General features: G+C 40.7%; 1 protein-coding gene and 1 long non-coding RNA gene across 2 annotated transcripts; one reads left to right on the forward strand and one right to left on the reverse strand.

The window, feature by feature from the left end:
• The first annotated feature begins 264 nt into the window (after positions 1-264).
• Positions 265-1545, forward strand: LOC137793189 (uncharacterized). Its single transcript, XR_011078195.1, has 3 exons — positions 265-405; positions 1056-1182; positions 1352-1545. It is a non-coding gene; the product is annotated as an uncharacterized lncRNA (long non-coding RNA).
• Positions 925-23441, reverse strand: slc16a2 (solute carrier family 16 member 2). Its single transcript, XM_068589191.1, has 7 exons — positions 22611-23441; positions 11820-11964; positions 10675-11164; positions 9170-9313; positions 7475-7703; positions 5408-5671; positions 925-5307 (listed from the first exon to the last, which is right to left on the reverse strand). Exons 1-6 carry the CDS (start codon positions 23032-23034, stop codon positions 5424-5426), a joined length of 1680 nt encoding a protein of 559 aa, XP_068445292.1. The 5' UTR covers positions 23035-23441; the 3' UTR covers positions 925-5307; positions 5408-5423.
• Between the last annotated feature and the right edge of the window lie 1826 nt (positions 23442-25267).

Raw genomic sequence — 25267 nt, forward strand, 5'->3', positions numbered from 1 at the left:
ATGCTTATTTATATAAAAAAAGAATAAAAAACGATTGCCCCAGGCTCAACATGTGACATATTTCTTGCCTTGTGACAACATCTACAACAACAGATCTGTGTATACATTCAGAGCTGTGCTGCTTGGAACGGATTCAGCTTCAGGATCGTCACGGTCGGCTGTCTCGCTGCGAGATGCTGAGGTTAAATAAGGAAACGATGAGTCAAGGGAGGACCGGCTGCCTCAATGAACCCAGCCACGTTGCCGTGGTGATAAGGAGTGTGTCCCTGAACAGCAGCCGTGTGCGTCTTCATGCATTCAGAGGGTTTGGGGTTAATCTCCGGCATAAATTGCCTGCAGCGTGAAAGTGGAACAGTTGAGGACTGAAAGCACACTGTCAACAAAAGAGTGACTCGCAATGACAGCGTGAGTTGTTTTCATATTACATCTTTATTGTTGGTCTAATAGAAAAATGTGCCTCTTTTGATACTGATTCAAAATTACTTTTAAAAAAACACACAAAAATTACCTTAATGTTTCTAGCAGCATGATTTAATGTCGGATCTTGTGGCCTCGCTGGCCCTTGTTAAAACATTTAGTAAAATGCTTAAACCAGAAATATGTATTGATATAAAACGGTAGAGCCTGTGACAGGGAACAACCTTAAGATGTGAAGAGAGGCAATCAAGGTTAAACTGCAGCAACCTTAGAGGTTTAGAAAAGGAAAAAGTTGAGCCCAGCACTGAAATATTACTAATTTGTTGTCATGTAAGGCCTGAGCCAAGTGCTGCCATGGCACCATACAGAAATATAGATCACCAGAAATAGTTGAGAGTGTTTATAGCTGTGAAAACATGATGCCTTCAGCGCCAAGACAATTAAACATATGCACACAGAACAGAGTTTCTCGAACAACATGGAGCATGAAAAGACATTATTCAGATGTCAAAAGCAATAAAAGCTTTTATTCACAAGGAATAAAAAAGGATGTCTGGAGGTTGTCCATGGCATGAGTCAGCTCCATGACACATAGACCTCCCGCTATCCTGTTCCACATGTTGTTTGTACACTTTCAGACTGAGAGCAAAGCACAGCAGTTCAACAGCAAGCAAGAGATTGAGCTTCGAGGAGGGGAGACATGGCACAAGGCTCAATATTGCAGTCGTGTTTGACTTTTTTTCTGCCAGAGAAAAGTCGATTGAGGTGAGAGACTGAGAGGCCTGGTTCTGTTTTCTGGCAATTGACTGATAGATAGCAGCAGTAAACTCAAGCAAATGCTAAATGAAATCAAGCTATGGCAGAATAACGGACCTTGTAATTAAATCTGACACATTTTGATTATTGTTGACCTGTTTTGCACCGATCTTTAAAGAATGTAACAGCCAGGAGACCAAAGGAGTCCAAAGTGTCTCTCTGGAGCTCCGACCTGCATACATACCACCAGAAGAAAACCAAAAGCAAACACAGAAGAGAAAAGACAAGTTTGGACTGTCGGGGAAAACAGCTGCATGTCCAACAAAAATGTTCTAATTCTAAAAAAAAGTATTAAAAGCATTATGTACTAGTGTTATTAGTTTATCGTTTAGGAAAGGGGCTCTACTCGAGGTTTAGTTGGTCCTGGAAATCAAATTCATTGTTTAGAGTTTGACGTAATGACAGAAAGTGAAGCGGTCACCGGAGGTCAACTCGGCAGCAGAGACAAAAACACTTTCCAAAGCTAAACACTGGTTCCACAGGCACGTCCAGATGTACTTTATCATTCTTCAGTCATTAATCTTCTTCACTTTGTTATATCATTTCTAAACTAGGATATTCAGTAGTCACTGAAGTGTATCACTAAAAAGCCCAACAAATAAACATGTTATTAAAAACAATAAAACAGTTTAAGGTTAATTAAAACCATGACAAGGTGTACAGTATAAAGTACATATGTTGGTACATACATGTCAGTTTTATCTACTGATCTACTAATACAAAGGAGCACACCGGCGGTTAGAAACTGGGTGAGTCTGACTCGGGTGAAATCAGGTAAGAAGGCCATGAAGAAAGGACGGAGAATTAACAATGACTTCACAAAAAGAAAAATGATGAGTCAAAAGTCACATTAAGAGCTGGCAAATTCACTTCATAATCTCAAATCTAGCAACTCTGATCAAACATCTTGCTTCTAGTCCTCGCCTCTTTAAAAAAAACACACAAAAAACATGGATGTTTAGCTGCTAGCTAACAAATGGACAACAAAACATGGATTAACAGTTAAAAACACACAGAAAATAACATTTTATGCAATGTGGTTGAGACATATTGAGATATATTTTGAGCATTAAAAACACAATCAGCCTTTTGCAGGTCGTTAACCAAAAAATAACCGAAATATGAAGTCCTCTGTTGTAGTTTCTATGCCCTCATTCTCCAGCTATGCCTTTCGTAAAGCAGGCCTCTAGTTTGAAAGCAGTAAATTATTGCAACTTCTCAATAAGTGGCCAGTGTTTTTTAAGCGTAGACGTAACAGAATTTCCAGTTAAAATATGAAGCGATCCATCAAATGTTGTCTCTATTTTATTTCTGTAAAAATGGCATGTTTATATTGAGGGTGAATGCTGGTGCATTAAAAGCTAATTGGGTTTTGAGTATAATGAGAATCTCTTGCAACCTTCATAACACAAAACTGTAATGAGTAACTTACATAAATGTTCATCACAATGTATCTGGCAGGAGCATATTGATTTGGTTAAATGCAACACGTCAAGTAAAATTAGCAAGCAAAAGTACAAGGTGTCCTTATTTGTAAAATTAAATTGAGCACAGTGTTCAGGAGCTTCATGTTCACGTTAATGTGATTTAATTTGCCAGAAGGCTGATGAACCTAATGGATTCATGACGCTAATTTGCTTACATCTCTGGTACGAAGACATTTCAGGCAGCGCTACTTTTTTTAAAGTATCTCCCCCTTTTGTTTTCGTCAGCTGCAATCGTGTCAACAACTGCACTGCCGATCAAATGTAACACTACCTCAGTCAAACTAGAGGCCTTTTTCTGTCAAACATGCTTTAACCATTATATGGTTCTCCACTGCTGACGGTTTAGTGTCTCTTTAACTTAAGTTAAAGATATTAGATATTGACATAAGTGCATTTCTTCAAACACAGACAGATAAAAGAGGCGGTGATGAAGACAAACTAATGCTGTGGAGGTAGAGGTGAGCGAGAGCAGGAATGGTGAGGATCAAGAACAAAGGAGCAAGTGGGTATGACGGCAAATCAAATGGAAGGATACATTTCTAAATGGGTTACGCACCAACTGATAGATTATAGGAAATGGAAGTTTGACATTTCCAAAGTTTTGTGGTTTCTAAAGAGACACTAATGAGGTTTCGGAGGAAGTCGTGGTGATTGAAAACAGCCGATGGGCAGCTTTGTGGCTCTGAGACCCGATTTAAATTCCAACAAAAAAAAACATAACACAGAAGAGGGAAATAACAAAGTAATGAAGAAGTTGTTCATCTGGATTGCTGAGGATTGTTTGATTACTGAGGTATAGATGTATGTTTTTTATGTTTGTCCAATAGCGTTACCCCCAAAAAACTACACTCAGCAATGAGGTTTGTGTAGCTTTTAGGCTCTAAAATGTTGTAACACCGAAGCTGACTAAGTACTGTCAGTGACAGCAAAGATGGAAATTGACAGAAAGGAACATGCTGCCACCTGAACACTGGGGCATTTCCTTCCTTACTGTGTACTAATTCCCCTCTCTGCTACTCAGTTATGCATAAAACCACATTGTAACTCAAACAGCAGCTCTACTTCACATCTGTTCATTAAAAGTCATGGTTCAAGAGAACTTGTAATCTAAGAGTGCAGAGGTAAGTGGTCCAAACAGTTAAGAAACATATTAAAACTGTCCTCTTGAGGGAACATGTCAAAGAGGCTGTGACCTTTTGTTTCATTACTGCCAACACAATGAGCGACGCCCTCATGACACAATGCTAAACTCAAGCAGAAAATTGATTGGCTTATCTGTGAGACAGCCTAATGAGGGCTCAGGCCATTTGGCAGCTTTAATCTCAGTATCCTGCTCTTATTAACAGATTGTGACGTAGTAACCGCCTCTGCTACCATAAGTGCAGATGCACACACACATTCAGAATAAAACAAAAGGAATCTCGATCAAAAATCAATGCTACCAACAGCTATGACTGCATGATTCCAACTCTCTCCACTTTCAGTGTTCACACTACAAAAAACTTCTCTGAAGTATTTTTCAAAACTGTCCGAAACACGGTTTTATGCAGATTTATCCAGCACCCTATTTCAACTTTTCAAGGCCAATAATAACTGCAGAGTGCGATGATTGTAAAAACAAACGCTGAGAGTTAAGGCTGTACAGACTCGTGAAAAGACCTCTCATCACCTGTAGTGTGTCATGAATTAAGGCAGCAGATGCACAGCTGTCACGACTTACCCCTTCTGATTGCATAAGTTAACCTGCCACAAGCTGCAAAGTCACTGACCTAAATTCCAATTGTGTAAAAACTTTAACGCTCTTGGGTCCAAAGCATATAAATAAGTGGAAATCACCAGCTGCCACAATCTCACACATCTGTGTCCCGTGCAGGCAGGCTGGTAGAGTAGTCGAAGAAATTTTGCAGAAGTATTTTGGGCCTTGGTTGTGATTACAGTGTGCGGTTGAGTTGAGGTGATGGTGACTGATCTCTCATTGTCTGTTACATCCTGAGACACAACAGGTATATGGTTCTCTCTTGTCGCTGTCACAGCGGAATAGAATAAAGCTAATCACTCAAGATGAGATTGTGGTCCAGCTACACAAACTAAATAAAAGGCATTGTGTTAGAAAAAAGTAGACGCATAAGGAGCTACATAAAGATATTGTGAATTTATTACCTCACTAATTCTTATTGTATATGCCTGTTATCTTAATAGTGTGATTAAATGTAATCTAGAAAGAGCTTCAAAAAGCTAAAGCAGCATAATAAATGCTTTGAAATCAGTCAGTTAAAATATCTTCATTTCTTTCCTCTTGGAGGTAAGTGTTACTACAGACTCCACACAGATTAAACAATCCTAGTTGAGACTGTGTTGTGCTTTTCCTCCTTCATACATTCCCATCATCCTACACTGATGTGCCTTCTTTCCGTCCTCTCTTGTCGCTTGTAGCCAGAGCGCCCTTTTCGATTTATCTCCACATGAAAATAACAAACAGCCCATGAGAGTCTAGGAGGGTGAGAGGGTAAAACGTCAGCTGACCGGAAGTCCATCACTGAGAGGAGGGAAATCTAAGGATGAGAAAAGGTGCTGGTGGGCTGAATCCCTGGGGAGGGAAAGCAAAAGCAGAGTCACATATAAGAATACATATATGTGAAAGTGAGACAAACAGGGATCTACGCTTGATATGTATAAATAAAGGGAACCTTTGAACAGTGCGACTCAGATGTGTGTCTCTACGTCGGTGTAGCCTGGCAGGATGTCTCCATTGGAGCAGCTCTTGGGCTCCCCCGGTGGTGTTGCGGTGGGCAGCATGTGGGCAGTTGTGGACGTCTCCTCCGAGGATGCAGCTGCCTGGAGCCTGCGGTGTATCAGCGGCACAAAGAACAGCACCACGCCCCCCACTATAGGAGGCACCCCAGCCAGAGAGAAGGCCACCGTGTAGTTCCCAAAGTAATCGTGTAGGAGACCTGGGCAGTGGAGGCAAAGGGACCCAGTTCATGTCATCATGTCTTTAAATATACAGTCAAATTAAAATATGCATATTTAAACTAAACAATGACCTATTCCTGTAAAAAAAAACCGATAACAGCAGATCAAAACCCTGTTTTTGCTGACCTCTTGTGGTTTAGTGTCTCACTTTAAAATGCCGTTATGTAGAAGTGTGCTCCATTGTGTCTCAGTACACCATGACGTCATCAGCGCTGAACATAGGGCCTTAGATTTGTCTGTCAATTGTTTTGGCTGATTGATGCACGTGCCAGTTCAATTATATATTATTAATATTAGTGGCAACACAGCATATAATCTCTCATAAATACTGTTATATATCAAAACAGTGGAAGTCTACAAGAAAACTGTACTATCGTGATCCAATCCAGCACTGAAACCTCCCCGTGTCTACAGAGAGCACATATCCCCAGTCTATACATGTCCACATGCAGAGTAAGGCATACAAACCGTACCGACAGTGACAAAGCAAGGTCAAGGAGTTCAGCCCACTGCACTAAATGTTTAATCTACCGCTGAGCTTATGACACAAGAGCAGCGGAAGGGGCGTGAACCTGCATTGTTGCCTGTAATGTATGCATTCTTGCTCCTGTACTGTACAGACTGTACAGAACAACACAGTGATTATCACATTCAGACTATTGAGGAGCTTACGTGTGTTACATGACTGTGTTATTCATGCAGATGTATTCTTATGTAATTGAATATACATATTGAAAGTATATTTTACACATTATAGTCTGCGTCCTGTCAATGTCATGTTTGGTTTAACTACAGGAGGTGAGGTTTTCATCTGTGGTTAGTCATGATTAAAACCATATGCCACATTACTGCACTTTATGTCTGAATGCAGAGACAAAACATGCAATCATTTAGCTAGCTAGTCAGTTTCGTCATTTTGCTGGAATAAGATTCAAACAAAAAAAAGATGTATATTACACAGAAGTAGATAAATGAACAAAATATATTTTCGATCTGTAATCAGACGATTGTTGTCTTGATTAACCAATATTGTTCCTTGTAAAAAAATGGGTGTCATCTTGAAATATTTCTTTCTTTTTTTATACAAAACGCTGAAAATAGTATCATAGATATACACGTGCACAGTTTGGGATTTCGTCATAAATAAATATCAGTATATTGCTTTCTCTAAAAATGTAATCTAAAACAGAAATACTCCGTTTAACATGACATTGGGTGGTTGATTCTTTTAAGTCTTACAATTCAATTTGTACAAATATCTGAAACCATTATCAGAACCTCCGTTACGCTGAGCTGAAGCCACAAAAGGAATGCTGAGTGTTTTGTCGTAAAAGCAGTCCAGGTATGTGTGAGATCTGAAAGAGGTCGGCATGAGCGAGCACAAGGATGCCTCAGTCAACAATTTAATGGTCTGCCCTCGATGCACTTCTATACACTGTTGTTTAAAGAGAGAAGAGGAGAGAGGGAGGAGGTAGAAGAGACATCAGGGAGTTGAGTACTGAGATCTGACCCTGTATGTGCTCTTTTCCCTGAAGATAAATCCACAGAGACAGCCAACAGTTGGCCATGAGACCAAGCCTCTCTACATACAATCTGCTGTACAATCTATCCATTTGTCTTACTCTCCTTTTACTCCCTGCATACTATTTTACTCGGCTAACATCAATAAGCTTGCTTTGCGCTGCTGCAGCCAACATCCTGAACACAGTGCAAGAAGCCAGATCCCTGTGCGCTGATTCTGGGTTATACTGTATAAATCAGTGCTGTGTTTTGCTTCTCACCAGCAATGGGTGGACCCGCAGTCATGGGAAGAGACATAAGGCCAAGAAGGTAGCCTATCGCCTGCGAGGCCTGCATGGGCCCGACCAGCTCGAAGGCTATGGGAGCCATCATGGTGAGGAAGCAGCCATCACACAGCCCCAAGAACACGCACACAACCACCAGCCCCTCGAACACCATGCACTGAGGGATCATCATGGACATCAGGCCCAGAGCCATGAAGGACACCACCTGAAACACACACGTTAACAAGCTGTAAGTCTCTCTTTTATATTTTTATTTACAAATGACATGGCTGCCTGTTTCATAGGTCATAGCTGCAGTATATGTTTGCTTGTTTTTAGTGCACCGATGGCAGTACGTGAGGGGAGATATACTGTACAGATGGCTCAGTGTCTATCCTGATTGTGCTTGTACATCGAGAACAGACCTCCAGGCCTTTTTGATTTCATTGCAAACATTGTCTTACTTCTGCGACAGAGCACACCCTCCAGCTACGATTAGCACTTGAAACAAATAAAAGTACATAATTCAGGTTGAAAACAATGTGGTAAAGATGCACGGATGTGTCTGTGAACAGCTCGCTACACAGACAGATGGGCTGAAAACTATAAGTTAAAAATATTTAAGTGCTTGATTAAACTGAATTTAAAATTACAAAATATGAACAGTTTTTAGGGTCAAGGAGTCTAGTGGCTTGGGGGGAGACGCTACTGCAGAACCTGGCAGTTCTTATTACTAGATTGTACAAAAAAGCAAGATGTCAACATCCTGAGAAAAAAGGAGAAAGATTGTATTAACATAGCATGCATACCGCTGACTCAGTGTGCCTCTGCTGAACAACCCACCTGATTGACAACATACAGATTGTAGGGATTCTGTCCAACAGAGCCTATAGATCATTTCCATTCAGCAGGCGCTCCATATACACCAGCACTCAATGAAAAATCTTGTTTCTATTCACTTCTACTCTGAACGGCTGTGCTTCCATTTTCTCCAGACTGAATCATCCCCGCTAGTATCCAGTAGAGTAAATCTTTGGCCAACACAACAGCTTATGTCTATTCCGGTACTGTAAGTGTGTGCAAATCAGCATCTTAGTCATGTGTATCTGCAGCCTAATAATCCATTAAAGACACTGAATCTCTCTGGTTGCAAATACAAATATATATTGTTTAATTTAGTGACACGATAATATAACCCTTTTAATTGAATACCATTAAATACATCTTGGTTCAGTGTGATACTTTGTGTGACGGAGGGGTGAGTAAAACAAAGTGAAAGTGCATATCAAGTTCACATTGTCTGTCAAAGAACCTCAAAAGACAAATGTTAATAGATAACCTTCAGTCTTCTAATTAGGGTTAAAGTTGGTGTGGTGATTTTTCATCAGGTCATTATAGCACAGGAATATGCATGTAGTACTTACAACGCTCTTGAAATAGTCAAATAGTAGAAATGAGACAACACATTTACCGTTGATTGATTGTGAAATAGAAGAAGTTCTTAAAATGATGTTAATCTGCTCTGGTAATTTTAGTGAAGTGGCTTTGGAGGGAGGCCTGACGGGACGAGCTGTCAGTGTTGCAGACTAGGTGACTTTCTCGTTGAGCTGCTAGTTACATTCATTGGTTAATTACTTTTAAAATCTACTCTTACTGGCTTCTCCAGTAGAGTTTTCACATTTTATGCCTCACCTGCATGTAGATCTTTTGAGGACCAGAAATTAGGTCTCCGATTTTGCCGAAGGCGAGGCGTCCGACCCCAGATGATGCTCCTATGCATACCAGTAGTACCCATTCCTTCTGGGTCCCCTTGAACTGCTCCTTCACAAAATTCACCTGAGACACAAAAAATAAATGCAGACATAGTGATGCGTCAGGTTTGGCTGCTTGCTTGAGACATAAAGCTGGTGAGCTTCAATTATTTTTCACACAACCTGCCAGTTTCCCATGTGTATGTGCTTCAGGCTTAAGAAGCCTATTAACTCAGCAAATGGGAGGAATTGTCCATCCATAACACCAACAAAAATGTCTAACAATAACAAAATGTCTCTATTCACAGACCTTTGGAACAGCAAACCAGGAAGACCCAACGCATATAGTTCAGACCCTCCCACTCGCTCAACCTGACCCCCCAAATCAGATTCAAAACATTAAACCGCCCTCTGAAGTCTTTCCTGAACTTGTGAAATATTTGCTCTGCTTTGAAGGGCTCTACATTCATCAATGGCCATAGGATAGGCATGTTTAGGAGTACAGAGAGGCCATACAGGAGAGGTTTCCTGAGGTGGTCAAGCCAATACAAAGACCGGGGCTGTGTTTACATCTGGGCCCAGCCTGAAACAACAGGCCTGACGGAGGGAGGCCGGAGCTGGAACATCCGACATCTGGATAGAGGGAGATCAACTTCACAGCTACACGCGGCAGCGTTACTCTTCGCCCTCTTCCTTCACTATCTCACTATTTCACACCAAAGTCAGCTATAGGTCTTGTGCAGATTTTTCACATATTCATAAATGTTGGATTGTTTTCATCTTGGAAAGCTAAATTACTATGCTTTGACTTGAGGGCGATTATGCTTTTTTCCCATTATATTATTTAAGTTAAAAGAAAATAACGTTTTTTTTCACCCAAAATTAAACTGTGTTATTTTACAGATTCCGTTTGTTTTGTTTCTTTTTTCATTAAAAAGGAAAAAAAAGGTTTTTGGAGAAATATCATTAATGCTCCTTTTCCCTCACAGCCACTGGAGGGGCGTGAGGGTGTGTGTGTTAGATTAATAGCAGCTGGCAGGCTGAGCCCAAGCAGGGAATGAAAAACAATGTAAACAAACCTGTGCTGGCGCTTACAAAACAAAGGCAGACATTATGTTGTGAGCAAAGGTATTAAAACACACCAGCATTTGAAAAAAAACAACCTACGTGACATTTTCTGGAACGTCTACATGCTATGTAATGTGATTCAGCTGCGTAGCTAGTCAACACCATAATGCTATTTATATAACTCCATAATATCCATTAAGAGATCATGTTTTCTACATTTTCACAGTCACATACTATGAAACCAAGAAGGTTTTAAACTTCTAGAACTTTTTTCTTAATATTTGTAGTGTTTAGTTTTGATAACGTAATTCAAGGCAGGAGCAAACACACAATCTGCACTTATAATTTAACAACAATCATTCTCATTATTGTTCTTACCAGATGGACATACGGCACAAAGTAGCCCAGTACAGCTGTTGCAACTCCAAACGCCCAAACTCGGTATGTCAAGATGTGGAACACACGCAGGTTGAAGTACTTCCTGACCTCACCCAGAAACCTGCTCTCCTTCTGGGCGGTGGCCCCTGGCTGGATTTGGGGTTCGGCAGGGCCAGGACCCATGCCTAGAGGTCCCATGCCTCCTCCAGCGGGCAGTAAAGGTTTGTACAGCAGCGCCAGCAGGGCCTGGACCAACATGAAGAGGCTGAGAATCTGAAAGGTTCTGCTGAGGCCCAGAGGTTCCACCACCTTGTTGAGCAAAACCGGGAGGCCCATGGAGAAGAGGCTGGCGCCGGCCGTCACCACGCCGTTGGCAAGGCCCAGGCGCCGGCGGAAGTAGTGGCCGAGGATGACCAACGAGGGCTGGAAGGCAAAGGAGGAGCCACAACCGAACAGTATGCCATATGTGAAATAGCGAAGGCTCAGGGAGCTGCAATCAAAAGAAACTGAGGGTCAAAGGACAGAGAGTGATGGATGTTGTAGCATCATGTGGCAAATTACAGATTTGTGATATAGGGCTCTATAAATATAATTGACTTCATGATTAGACTGGTATCTATCGTTCTCGATAAATAGGTTCCGCAGAGCCGCAGATATTGTTTGCGGGGAGAGACCTTCTGAAAGCGCACCTTCTGAAAAATGGGACTCCAGAGATTGCAAACACTTTGATTGGATATCATGGCCCGGGAGGTGGAGGTTTTCAGAAAAAGACCGCCAGATACAAAATTTGAAAAATCTTAAAGGAATTGAAATTTTGGCTGCTCTTTTTAGATTTTTGTAGGTAACAAAAAATTCAAGGTTTTTCTAAAACGTTTCTGTGAAATTTGGTATTCTAGCTTTATTTTCATTCTTATATCTATCTTCATGTTTTTTTCTCTTGCTCTGTGCAGCTGCTGTGAGTAGAGTTAGTGCAAGAAAGTGAAACATAGCCAAGAGCTCCTAAATAAAGTGTAAATATAATATACTGAATTAGAAAACAGCATCTTAGATGCTTACAATGACTTACTGCATGGCCGTTGAGCTTTTAAAACATCTTAGAGTATTTTTTGAGTAGTTTCTTAAATAATGAATGTACAGTAGCTTACTTTGCAAATGATGTACTGAGCAGCCCTATAAAAGCCAGCAGTGCCCCGCTGACGGCTGTCTTCCTACAGCCGAAGCGGTCTGTGAACATGCTGACCACAGGTGAACAGAAGAAGATCATGCCCATGGCGAGGGCCCCGACCCATGCTGGAGAGGAAGTGGAGAGGAGAGAGAATGCATTGTCAGAAATATGTGGATACTCTATATGTTGTAGCTATCACTTACACTAAATACCTGTTTGTACACCAAGCAAGGCTCAAAGTCCATGTAACATGAAATGTGAGCTGTAAATCAATGTGTAATTAATTTAAAGGATACAATACCACGCAATAAAACTGACATGTAGTAAAATTAATGAGTAGAAATGTTTTCTCTTTCCAGCATGGCGACAATACTCTGGCTCATTTTATTCTATGCGGCTGGAGAATTTCCTTTAAAGCAGCTTTGCTATTACCTTGTCTTACAGTCAAACAACTCTAGGTTAAATAGCTCCCCAGTTGAGAAATATAAAAATATATAATTTGTTATAGTAGAAAGATGAGAAACAAATCAAATAAACCGCTCCTTTATAAGTTTATAACACATATTTTGCATATGCAAGTCATTGTATGAACAATGTGCCACCTGTGATCTCAATGGAGGCCACAGTCTAAGGTAAACGTGCGCTTCATGTTGAATCTTGTGCTTCCGTTGCCTTGTAGGCATTTCATAACTCAGACTGGATTATTACCTTGATGTCATGAAAATATCATATTTGCGGGTGCTTTGAAAAAAAAAAAGCCTTTGTATGTACTATTCTTCTCTTGGAAATCTTTCTCTCTCTGCGACCCTCCACTATCTGCTGTGACTTGATATTAATATGAACGCATGCAAATCTTTATTGTGTCTTGAATTGCGTCATGTACATCATGTATTATATTTATCATGGTGATTAAGCAGATCAAAAAGTGGATCAAAGTGGACAGATCTGACCTGTGGTGTAATATTCATCCAGTGTTAAAACATAACGAACCAGAATGATCCGGCACAGACACTGAGTGCCCTGAAGTGCAAACAAACAAATGGCTGGCTCTAGTCTCCCGGGGAGCAAAGGTAGCTTTAATGTCTACCATGGTGTCTGGGCTGTAGGTCAAACTGATCTAACAGATTCAATGGGAATGAGACAAGAGAGCGAGATAAACAGGTGGATGGACAGATTTACCTACTTACACACACATACACACACATACACACACACACACACACACACACACACACACACACACACACACACATACACACACACACACACACACACACACACACACACACACACACACACACACACACACATACACACGCTTTGAGTTCAGTGTGAAACATGAGCCTACGACACTGTCACAGTCTTTGTTATGGCGGATGACCTAAACATTTTGTACTGTACAAACACACGTCTGCCGGTACACAGTGTACACTACAAAGTAAGTTTTGTGTATGAGGGTGGGACCGTTCCAAAGCCTTCCTATAGTTTATTTTTCCAAATGGAACAAGACGGCGGAAATTCTCCTATGTCGCATGTACTTCATGAACTACCACCATTGTGTACTTTTCCCTGCAAAATGTTGAACTTTGAGGTGCGACATTCACACACAGAAAAAGTCCTCGTAAAAGCATTTCATATCACATCTCAAGGCATACAGCAAATGCCTGCAGTGTATCCATAAGTGGATATCAGTATGGTGCAACAGTAAAGTAGGTCAAATGCTATATTAAATGTCAAATGGCTGTTGTACGTTGTCCTCCCAACCTATTTCAACTGAAACACCATACATGAATGAGATCAGATTAGTCGTCTTTGCTTAATGAAGCGAGAAGTTTGGACTTGGCTTCCCATAAGCACCTTAGTAGTACAATTGCACCATAATGCACTCCTGACTTATAGCGCTAACCAGCACTCTCAGTATACAGTAGAACTCAGTGTGCTTCAAACTCAGTGCTCTTCTGATTGACCCTACCACACATCATTCAGAGGCAATCTGTTTTCACCTCCATCCATATCTGACTCTTTAGCCGCTAAATGATGACGGTTGTTCACCTGTTAGTCCCTGATGTTGCTTGTCCATTGTTTGGTGCTAAGCAGGTAGCAGCCAGTAGGGTTTTTAAGATTGAAAGTGACACCTGTGAGAGTGCAACAAAGTCACATGAAGTCACAAGTCGTAAAAAACAAAACCTGATGAGCTGAACATTTCTAAATGCTCCGTAGAGCTGAGGGGAACTGCAGAGTTGGCTCACAATTCTCTGAAGGTTTGTCGCTACAAACTACCCTTTTCACATTACGCATAGTATTTTTATCCAATTGATGTTAATCTAAAAATACTGACTACAGCAGTTTTAAATATAATGAACCCTTAAATGTTAAGTAATAACTGTCTGTTATGTTTTGCTAGACGTGTTCTGTTTTGCTCTTGCACCATATTTGCCCTGAAAGGCAAACATATTGCTTTCCAGTATGAAAATACCAAGATTAAAGGCCGGCACAATGCAAACCTATTCATACTGCTCTATGCTCAGATTTTGTAAACAGCAAACTTGAAATCGGACGTTTGACCAATAATCTCCAATAAGGCCTACTGTACAATGTAGATGACACAAAATCTACATAAATATAGGGGATACGTCTGGTTTAATGATGGCTTAAAGAAAAAAGCTATAACAGTCATAAAAATGACTCCCTTGACTACAGTATAGTGGTGATGGTGATCTATGAGAATAGCCTGCAGACTCCACCGTGAATGCACAGCCACAAAGCATATGTCAGAAATTGAACTGAAAACCTGAAAATGTAATGACAAATGTACAGTACAAAGCCCTAAAAGTTAATTGCCAGAAAAATTACCCAAAACTCTTGACAGAATTGGCTCAGGTTTAGTTTGCGTTGCCTCTGTGCCTCGGATCTCAGAAATGTACGTCCGTAGCCCTGCAAACTTCTTTATCTGGGATCCCTCTGGCCTTGCCTGTTTTTTCACAAGCTTCTCATATTCCTTCTGATTGATGTCACTGAAAACAGCTCAACCTATCACCAGTACCACTTTCTGTTCCTTGTCCATTACTTCATGTCCAAATTGATTGTCTAATAGCATCACAGGATTTTGAATCCTGTCACTCATTATTAACCGCCCCATCTAGACGCCCTGAATTTTGCGTACTCTCTTCACGGTTCACACTGGGAAGTTGTCATAAAATGTTTTACAGTTGATTGGTCAGTCTGGTCATGAGTCTGATAAATACTCTTTCCATCTGTAGTTTTTTGTTTGTTTGCTTTTCTGTTACTCAACTTCATTTCTTGGCACATTCGTTGTATAAAAGGGCATTTTCTGGTACTCCAGGGGCAAGAGCAGCCACCGCGGCTCAACACAACAACAACAACAAAAATCCAAGGAAATATACTGCATATCACTCACAGTAGGCCTACCGTGCAAAACTGCTTAGTATCAAGGATGGAGACAAATAACAAATATATTATTATTATTATTATATTATTGCAGGAGACACAAAATGACAGCATGTCGAGTAATGTGGAAAACCCTTAGAAAGACCAGAGAACAGACAGCATATTGTTGAGGCCAACTACACTGGACTCAAGGGTCAGCCGTCCACAATCAACTCCTTTCACCATTTGAATTCTCAATCATTTGCCCAACTTCCAAAAAAAAAAAAAATACTTCAGAAGGAGAAAATGGTGTAATTCGAAGCTGCATTGTAACACGCAACCATAAGTAGCACCAGCAGTATGTCTCAATGTGGTGTTAGAATTAAGCAATTACTTCATTCAAGCCTGCATCCACATGCTTTCTTGACTAAAACACTGTGGAGAAGATGATTGCGGTCCCTGTTTGAAAGTGCAATCAGTTCCTGTGTACAAATCCCACATATAAGGAACAACCTTCAACCACAGCAACAACTCTTATTACACCACTCTCCCCTTTCTTTTCCAATTAACCCCACCTCCAAGCCCCAGTTTTCCCGTCCTGGCACAAGCTGAAGGTCTGTGAATAGACTGAGTGGAGTGTACTCATTACAGTTGATTAGGGCCCCAAACAAAAGAAAAAGGACACAGCAATGGAGACTGAAGTGGAATGAAAAGACGTGTGTGTTTGTGTGTAGTGGTAGTGAGGAGGCTGAACAAGCGTTCCTCTCTTGAGTCTCTTTATGGGCATTCTGTGCATTAGAGGAGCTATCTTCTCTTTGGCAGGAAAACACTGTTGGGGGATGTTTAATGTACTAAGAGAGCTTCACAAGAGTACTAAGCTTTGCTCCAGCTCCTATTTTTAAGAACTATGTTCATTTGTTTCAATGTCTATCATGTCAAATTAAGACTAAACAAGTATGTATGTACAATATTTACATATACGCTTAAGTGTCTACTTTGACTGATGCCATATGTGAGTATAGTTGAAACTGGTTCTTATTTAATTTAGTTCAGTATCTACATAAACATCCTCCTGTATGCCAAACAAACCCTCTTTTCTCCCAGCATTGACTCATTTGTGTCATTTGGGTTCTCCAAAACAATGCATACATTTCCACATGTATTTTCATAGCTGTGATGGAACGATTACCTCAACACAGCGGTTACAATATGAAGCCCAAAATTAAATTCACAAAGGTTGCAGCTAAAAAAAATTGCAGCTACAGTGCAATAACAAACTATTTGGAAAGTGACTCCAGTGTGTTGTGTTTGCCTTATACTCCAAGATCTCTAATGAGGTTAAAGCACAGACTTTAAGTTGAATTTGAGGGTGTTATCATTCCTAATAAATTTGCAGCCTTTGGATTAAAGACCTTTAGTTCCTCAGTTTTAGTGTTACAGTAACGTAAGAAGTTATTTAAAATGAAACTGTACATAGCATGCTCTTTAGATTCTCCTTAGAGGCAATGACATTGTTTCTGGAAAGGCATGTTGCTCCTGGCTGTTTTAAAAAGTGTCACTGTTTTGAGCAGTATCAACTAAATGTTCTCCACGTCCAATGTAATAAAAATATCTGCTTAGATAAATGTCACTGCAAGTAAGCAATATTTTTGCGTAATTTCACTGGACCAACAACCAGAAATCCACCTCTTTGTCACTGTTTTATTTCCCATCCAGAGTGCTGAAACAATCTAAATGCCTTCTTACAGTATTATCTTGAGACACATAGGAGAACTATTCTATTAACTAAACAATGCAGCATATGTGTTTAAAATTGTCTTGGGTACACTTAGTTAAGGAAAACAATCGCCATACATATTTTTGACAAATTAACAGAAAGGCTGAGGTACAAGCCCATTTCCTGGATGCCCAATTGAATGTCTTTGGGAGGTTAGGGCTGAACAATATGTTGTTGTATGACTCACATGATCACTTCAACTGAAAAACACAGGCACTAAAATAATCTAAAAAGCATCATGAAAATTCGGTGAACATACTGAATATGGAACTTTTGTTGGCCTGTGTTGGATTTACCAAAACAAAATTTCACGAGCCAAAGACCATAACCTCAAGTAGCTATGAAATGATGAATTTTTGATGGGGAGGTTTGTAGGGTTAGCACGCTAAGTGGTCGCTTAATTCTTACATTCAAGTTCCACAGAAATTAAATTTTGGTGGAATCCTATCTTAGCTTTTTAGCTTCAGTCAATACCTCATCATTATTGGACAGTGCACTGTCAAGAAGCTGCTGGTATAAACTTTCTGATCACACAACAAAGATAGAAGCTACAGTTGGAGAGATTCGCTCAACAATAACACATTAAAGAAAAAACAGAAGGGTGCTAGCAGGTATGAGCTGGATCAAGCATGCGCCGAGAAGATAAGAAGAAATACATTCAAATAAAAAAGGTATTTATGTTGTTGTCAGAGTTTCTAAAACTTTCAACAATTAGCTGTACATGAGCTGATATTGTAAATTGACATAAGTGTTGTGTTCATACTTCTAGCATCAGGTACCTAACCTAATTGCAAAGTATTGCCAGTGTCGGTCAAGTGATTTGGGCGACCATCTGTTACAAACGTGGTAGAAGTGTCTTCAAACAAGTCAGCTCTTTTGTCCCTCTTCTCCAAACACATTTTTTTTAACCTAGATTCAAACAACTGCCATTTTTCATCCATTCACCAGATGCTGTGCTACTTTCCCTCCTTTTCCCACATCACCTGATTGCCACACCCCTCCACACCTGTTCCCACTTCCCTAATCAGCTCTGCCTGGGCTGCCCCACTTACCTACTCACCTGCGACCCATGCCTTTGTTTACCCCTCTCCATGTTTACCGGTTCACTTCCTTTGTTCCCTTCTCAGACCATCATAGTCGCACTGCTGTGTACCGGCTGCCGGTTTCCTGTCCACTATTTGGACTTCCTGCCTGTGAGCCATCAGCTGTCTGCAGTGAGTGTATGTGAGTGTAGCGGCACAACTTGGCTCTCAGACTTCCCTCCTGATACACAATCTGTTGTGCGCCTCTGTTTTTAAATCTGCATCATGTTTTGCTTTCAATGGTTTTCTGTGAAGCACTTCAAATTGCCTTGTTGAAATGTGCTATACAAATAAACTTTCCTTGCCTCACTCTAAAGCTTTGGTTACACTTTCCGCAAGGACGGTCACACAGACATTTGCTGAAGCTGAATTGTGACGAGGAAAAGTCTTGTGATCCAAAGTTCACTATTTCCTCCGCCCATCCACATCTGCGTAGTTAGAAAATGTTGGATGTGCAAGAACAAGTAAAGGCCTGCCGCATCAAACCCTCGCAAAGGGTCGTGTGTGAAGATGTGACGTCTCTCTGTACAGGCACACGTGACCTTTATGGATGCATCAAGAATAACACCCTATTTCCCACAGTTGTGAATTGTTGTTAGTTTACCTTGTTTTGTTCTAACTATTTAAGTTTGCCTCTGCAAAGCTCGAAAATGTTCCGTATTTAAATACCTTAATTTTGTTAACATTAAAGTCAACCCACTTTCAACAAAACAGTCCATCCCTGTTTTTGATCATCTGTATGTATGTACCTGTTTCTGAGTATGTGGAGCTTTAAGAGATTCTAATCCAAGCCGAACCCATTCCCCTGCTCGTAGGAATGCCAAAAATGCATTCCCTGATTTGCCAACCTGGGATTTCCAGCTGCCCTGGAGATGCTGGTGAAATCCTGGGCAGCAGAACTACAAGACAGCCCTACAGAGCACAGCAGCATACTAATTATTGGAGATGTTTTCATATGAGAGCATAGACACCATTGTTAAATCTTTTTTTTCTTACTCTCTTTACAGAATTGAGATTTAATTGTTGGCCACATTTGATGTAATATGTACATTCTGAACACGACGTAATGAATACATTGTTGAAACCTGCTACTATGTTATTTAAACAAAGGCCGAGGTAACCTGCAGATTGACCATTGGTAAAATTTGGCATTGTCCTTTAAAGATTTGCTCATTATCCCCAGGAAATAAACACCTGCTAAATACTGTTTATCTGCAGCTTAAAACATGTGTATTAACTACATTGTAATACTAAGCCCTTATTAAAACTGTCTGCTCAAATGTGTTTTTGGTATTCCCAGATTGATTTAGGAAAGTTTGGAGAGCAAAAAAAATCTGAAATGTGATTTTTGCAAATTGGATCCAAACCACATTTGGAAGCAGTTCAAAAGAGAAATTCTAAACTTGTTTCGACAGCACATGGATAAAGAGAACAGGATACAGTGTTGGAGGCACTGTCCCGTTCATTTCTATGAAAGTTGCTGAATGCTCTTTAACACAGATGATGCTTCACAAGCAACGCCAATGGTTTGAAACGGTAAGTAGGCGTAGTCATTGCCTGTTGTAGCTCCTCTGGGAAGCAGGGCAAAAGTTAAATTAATAAATAAGTAATTAGCTATAACATAGTATGCATATTTATCATATTGCATTGTTCAACACATGCTATTTCTGTAGGTACATCAAATATATGACAATAGAATAGAACTTATTTAGTTTTACTTTTATACAGCACTTTGTATGCAGCCGTTTACCTGCTGTCCCTCACTTCTTATCGACTTGACAGTGTGATTGTTTCAAAAGTGAACACTTTCTCGTTAGAGAGTCACCAGTGTAGCTACTTAGTTACTGACTCCAGCAGCCCATGCGGATAGGTTGGGGATGGTTAGACACACAAATTTGATCTGATCATTTGCAAACAGTGTGTTCATTCTGTTACGGTTGTTGGTTTTGCCTATAGCCACAGCACAGCCTAGTTACTAAGCCGAATATAACAGCATCATTAAAAGATGCTCAACATTTGAACACACATCATCTCTGACTAGTTCCCAGTTTTGCAAACTCTGCTGCAGCAGGAACGTCGCAGCATTCACTTTTCTTGGTCTGTTGCACATGTGGCTCACCCGTGCTCAACCACACATCACCTCATCACTCTCCACGGATTATAGAAGCTTTACAGTTTTTAAACGGTGTCAGTTGCACAGCTTTTACATGAAAGCAATGTTGTACATGTGGTAACAACAGAAATTAAACTTCTTACCGTGCCATGCTGTAATCATTGAGTAAAACACCAACATCTGCATCTCATAACCCCCAACTGTATTACCTTCTTTAAAAAAAAGGCTGTTTTGATCCCCCCCACCTTGATACTTAAAGGCTATTTTGAAAATCTGTTGTTTACCCCTCAAGGCTTAATAAATACCTCATTGAATCAAGCTGGGTAAAAAGACCTAATGGTAATCACTGCGTTGCCTTCTCTCCTCATGTTGTTTTAGGATGTTCTACACATGTAAATGTAACTTTTACTGATCTCTCAGACTGGATTGTTGTTCAAGAGAAGCTTTTATAGCTGTGTATATTGTTGTTAACCTGTTTCCCTATTTTATTCTATTGCAGGGGGCAAAAGGTCAGTACTCAGCCGACGAGCTTAATCTTTTCTCATATGAGAATAACCAAAAAATCAAATCCAAGGACCGGCTGGAGATGAAAACCTTCACAGGCCAAAAAGAGGGGGAAAACAACTGCCCTCTGTTTGAATGCAAGATATACTGTAAGTAATACATCTGGCCTGGAATCTGTTTTTAAGCCCAACACACTCTCAGACTCGCTGTCATGCAAACGCTAAAAGTAATGTGATGCCTTGTCGAGCTACCCCAGGCACTAGTTTCCTTCACATAAATTAGAGATGACAAGGTTCAAGAGGTCATTAAATAAATTTACCTGTGCCTAAATGAGCCCGATCATGCCTGACACTTTTGTTTTTCACTTAATGTTTTGTATTTCTCTGTAACTGTTTTTCATTCTGATGAGAAATGTTAAATTTGTTCCAGGGAACAGTCTTAGAGCCGTAATCCCTTCCGACATCCTGACCTTAACCTTTGCTGTGGATTGTGGATCTTGACAGGAAGTTAAGAAAATACGTACTCTTGTTACATGCTACTCCCCCTCCTTAAAAAACATGTATTTCACTATAATCTAAAACAGACCATTTCAAAGTTTCATCCATCAGAAAATTCTGTCCTTAATAATGACTAATTTAGTCAGTAGTCATTTATGTAATTAACAACCTCAATGTCAGTTACTGATATTCTTTGTTTTCAAAGTTGGTCTGGAGACTGATTGGTCTTGTTCCTTGAAAGTAACATAAGATATTTTTATATGAAGATGTATGTGTCTGCTACAGTATATGGCTGTATCCAAGTCAAGTTTTGCACCATCCAGTATTTTGAGAAAACATTCACCAGTGAAGACGTGTGATATTAATATAACAGAATGGTTTTAATTGAGCATGCGGGGTGACCGAGTGGTGAACATTGGCCTTATTCTGGTCATGAACGGCATGCGGCCAACAACAGCTTTACTGTGACACATATGAATATAAATTCCTAGAATTAAATTATCACGAGGTATTTTAGCTTGTATACTATATTTAGCATTGTGGTTATGTCTGTCTTGAATCTCGCATAGGATTTTCATCACATTTCGTCACATTCCAACACTCAATTTCTTAATCTCTCGAGTCTTTTAACTGAACAGTCCGAACAAAGAAAACCCATAAAATCAATGTAATAATAGATGACATATTGGATATTGACATTCTGTAAAATATTTAGGGGGTGCACAAATTTCAAACAGAAACTTTTTGCAAGTTGGAAGTTGGCTTGGTCACACTTTTTGAGTAATTAAAAGGCCTGATGTACATGTCTGTAACTTTCAGTCTTTAAACGGGCCAACTGGCAAAAGAGCCATTTGTGACCAACAATAATGTTTTCGCTGCATCTCGTAAAACTAGTTAAAACAACAGTGATGATGAATGAATAGAGGAGAGAACTGCTCAGCCAAACATCTGTTCATGAGTCTCCAAAACATGCAGCTGACTAACTCAAACAAGGAGTAAGTAGAATTTTTTTTGAATGCATGCACTCTTTTTAAAACAAAAAAAACATGTTGATTTCAAATGTATTGGCGGTGTACGTTATGTAACGTAACACTCTATGTTTAGCGAGCCACTTTGAGTGCAGAGAAAACCCAGTTGAACTCTGAGATGACCCATATGTCTTGAAGTGATGCATGTGTGTCACACGAAACCTACACGGCTCACACCGAACTGCTGCTGTTACACGAGGAGATGATGCTGATATTCTTTAAAATCATGTTACAATTTCCACCTTTTAGCTTTTTATATGACATGATATGATTGTAACTACCCATGCATGCATTTCAAGACGAATGTACGTCAAATGCCCACTAGTTGATGTGTTGTTTCATCTCGTCGTCGAGCTCGCCGCAGCAGACTGTCTGGTACTCACCCACTTTGAACTGAGACGTCTTGTCGTCTGGGTCTGCGTGCTCCTTCATCAGCATCATGTGCAGGATGCCGAAAGAGTTTTGAATGCCGAAGATCGACCCATTGCACCAGGTGGCCGCGAAAACCACCAGCCAGCCGTACCCTCCTTCGGGTGGGACGAACGGGTCTCCGTGGCCGGGCTCCTCCACCCGGACCGCCGACTCGGAGTCACACACCGGGGAGAGGGGCGGTTTGCAGCCGGCCTCCAGCAACTGCACGCAGCTTTCCTCCTGCACGAGCTTACACCCGCTGCCCGCCGCCTGGCCATCCTTCCCGCAGTCTGCTTCTCGAGGAGCAACTCTTTGCTGAGGATCCGCAGCTGTCTCCTCTGTCCGGGACACTCCGCTGGACGACTGCGCCTGGTTGTCTAACCCGTTGATCCCCATGCTGTCTGGTCTGGCGAGGTGGTTACTGTGGGCTTTTGGCGCACATGCATGGGATATAGGTCACTGACATAAGAGCGCCGATTTGAATATCAGATTTGATTGGCTATCTGTCAAAAATGTGCCAGACAGTCGGTCCACGCTGCTTGTAGCGAAAGTCTGAGCGTCAACTTCTGTGAATAAACCCCAACCTGCGAAACTGTAACTGTCTCATTCTGGTCGGAGCTCTGTGTTTTTCCAGGAATTAGCAGGCGCCGCCTATTCCTTCTTTGAATGTATGTCCGTGTCGGTTGAAGCCGCCTATAGACTACAATCATGTGGGCTACTTTTCAGGGCTCCCCAACAGATCATCAACCTGTGAAAACGTCCGCTTGGTCTCGACACCATGTCGTCCCTTCACGCAGCCCGCTCGCAACATCCCACCCCCCTCCCCTCCCCCCGCCCGCCAGAGATAAAAAAGAAACGATTGGTGCGCTCCTCCTCTTTGATCTGACGCCGTCCCACGGTGTACATATAATATATGTAGGCCCGTGTAGGTCCCGGAGGCTGTCGCTGCTCTCGTAAGTGTAAATAGAGCAACGGCCGTCATTCAACGGCCCGCCCCCGCCTCCCTTCCCCGGCGGATGGGCCGTTCCAACCAATGGCGGAGCTTCGGTACAGTTGTGGAACGAGTTTTCGCTTCGGGTTCACGTAAAGATCCGAGTGTCTCTCGGCTCTGACGCCGACGCAGCCGACTCAACTTCCTTCAGCCTGCACTCACTACGTCCTGTAGTAAAAAGCAGATGTTAAAGAGTCCCGCTGCCGTGAATGTGACGTTATATCAACGCATCGGTTTGTTTTTTTGGAAAACAAATACGAATATAAAGGCTTGTGTAGGCGGTGTTCATCCAATGCTTTCTCAATGTGGTTTCTTTAAGGCGTGTGTTTGATGTGTTGCTGCCCTGTGTCCTGTACCTCATGTTTCTGTACTTCACCCATTGCTGCTCTCACTCAAGTTTAGTGTTCACTCTCACAATATTAAGATTAATACGTAACGTTCGGCTACATCTACTCAAGTACGAGGTTATGACCGAGAGTAGGCCTACAAATAGGATATTTGTCATTTACTGTAGCATTTACATTTTAGTAGCTTTACGCTACTGCTGTGTCACTATGGGTGTGTTTTTATTATTATTAGGTACATCATTGGATTATTATTGCTCAATGATGAATGTGGAAACAGAATTGACTTCAAATGCAACATTGGCAGTTTAGCTTATTTTAGGCTACATTGCAATTTTTGGATCCAAATCGTTGAATGTCGTTATTGTAAGTTGCTTTGGAGCTAAATACATATAATGTTGTAAAATATAAATCTGAAAAGCATGAAGTAACTGTCTTTGTAATCTAAATGTAGTATAAAGTATAATGAAAATAAATACTCAAGTGAAATACACGTAAAACATAAAGTATGGTGCTTCAGTACGTTTTACTTTACTAAAACATCTGAATGCTTCTTAAACCACTTGAAAACTAAACGTTTTATAGATGTTGAGATCAGGCTGTGATGATGATTTTGTTTTTCCTCTGAACATGTAGGTCAACCACACAGCTGCCAAGCAAAATATGGTCTGCCTCATCTGTTTCATCTTTATAAAGTGAGTGAGAGTCCCCAGGCCGGGATAATTATTGTGAAGGAATTTCACACTTGAACAGAGTTCTCTAGTGGGAGAGCAACAAAAACACCATGTCGCCATGTTGAGCTTGTGTCTTCAGACATCATGTCTGGCTCTCTTCGCCTCCCCCCCAGCACAAAGTATGAATCCAATCAGCCTACTTTCCAAACTTACAATAACTACATTAAATAACATGAACTCAAATAGGAAAGAACGACTGTCAGATTGGTGCCACAGATTTGCCAGGGGATTTATTTCTTTGTGTTCACGTGATCGTAGCTGACAAGTACAAGTATTTACCACTAAGTGGCGCTATACCTCTTTTTAAGTGGTTTGTTTAGGTTGGAAGTTACCAAATATTTAACATTCAGGGGAGTTTCTTGATTTTATTTATTAATTAAAGTTACAGTCCTTAACTTACTGTAGAAAATGTATTTAAACTTGTTTTTTGTCTATTACACAAAACAAAAAACAATTTAAAAAAATTAAAACGTATATATCTTTGTCAAAAATATTTTTTTTTACAATCAACACTTGAAGCAAATGACACAGTAGTACAAACTTTAAACTAAACTTGAGTG

The sequence above is a fragment of the Clinocottus analis genome, unplaced genomic scaffold (genome assembly GCF_023055335.1).
Source record: "Clinocottus analis isolate CAN_PGR_092001 unplaced genomic scaffold, fCliAna1.0.p SCAF_10, whole genome shotgun sequence".
NCBI lineage: Eukaryota > Metazoa > Chordata > Actinopteri > Perciformes > Cottidae > Clinocottus > Clinocottus analis.

Coding starts and splice junctions, on each gene's coding strand:
- slc16a2 (XM_068589191.1), bottom strand. CDS start 23,034: ATGGGGATCAACGGGTTAGACAACCAGGCGCAGTCGTCCAGCGGAGTG. Junction 11,965..22,610: donor GACGTCTCAGTTCAAAGTGG/GTGAGTACCAGA, acceptor CTTCCTCTCCAG/CATGGGTCGGGGCCCTCGCC. Junction 7,704..9,169: donor CTCAAAAGATCTACATGCAG/GTGAGGCATAAA, acceptor TGTGTGTTTCAG/GTGGTGTCCTTCATGGCTCT.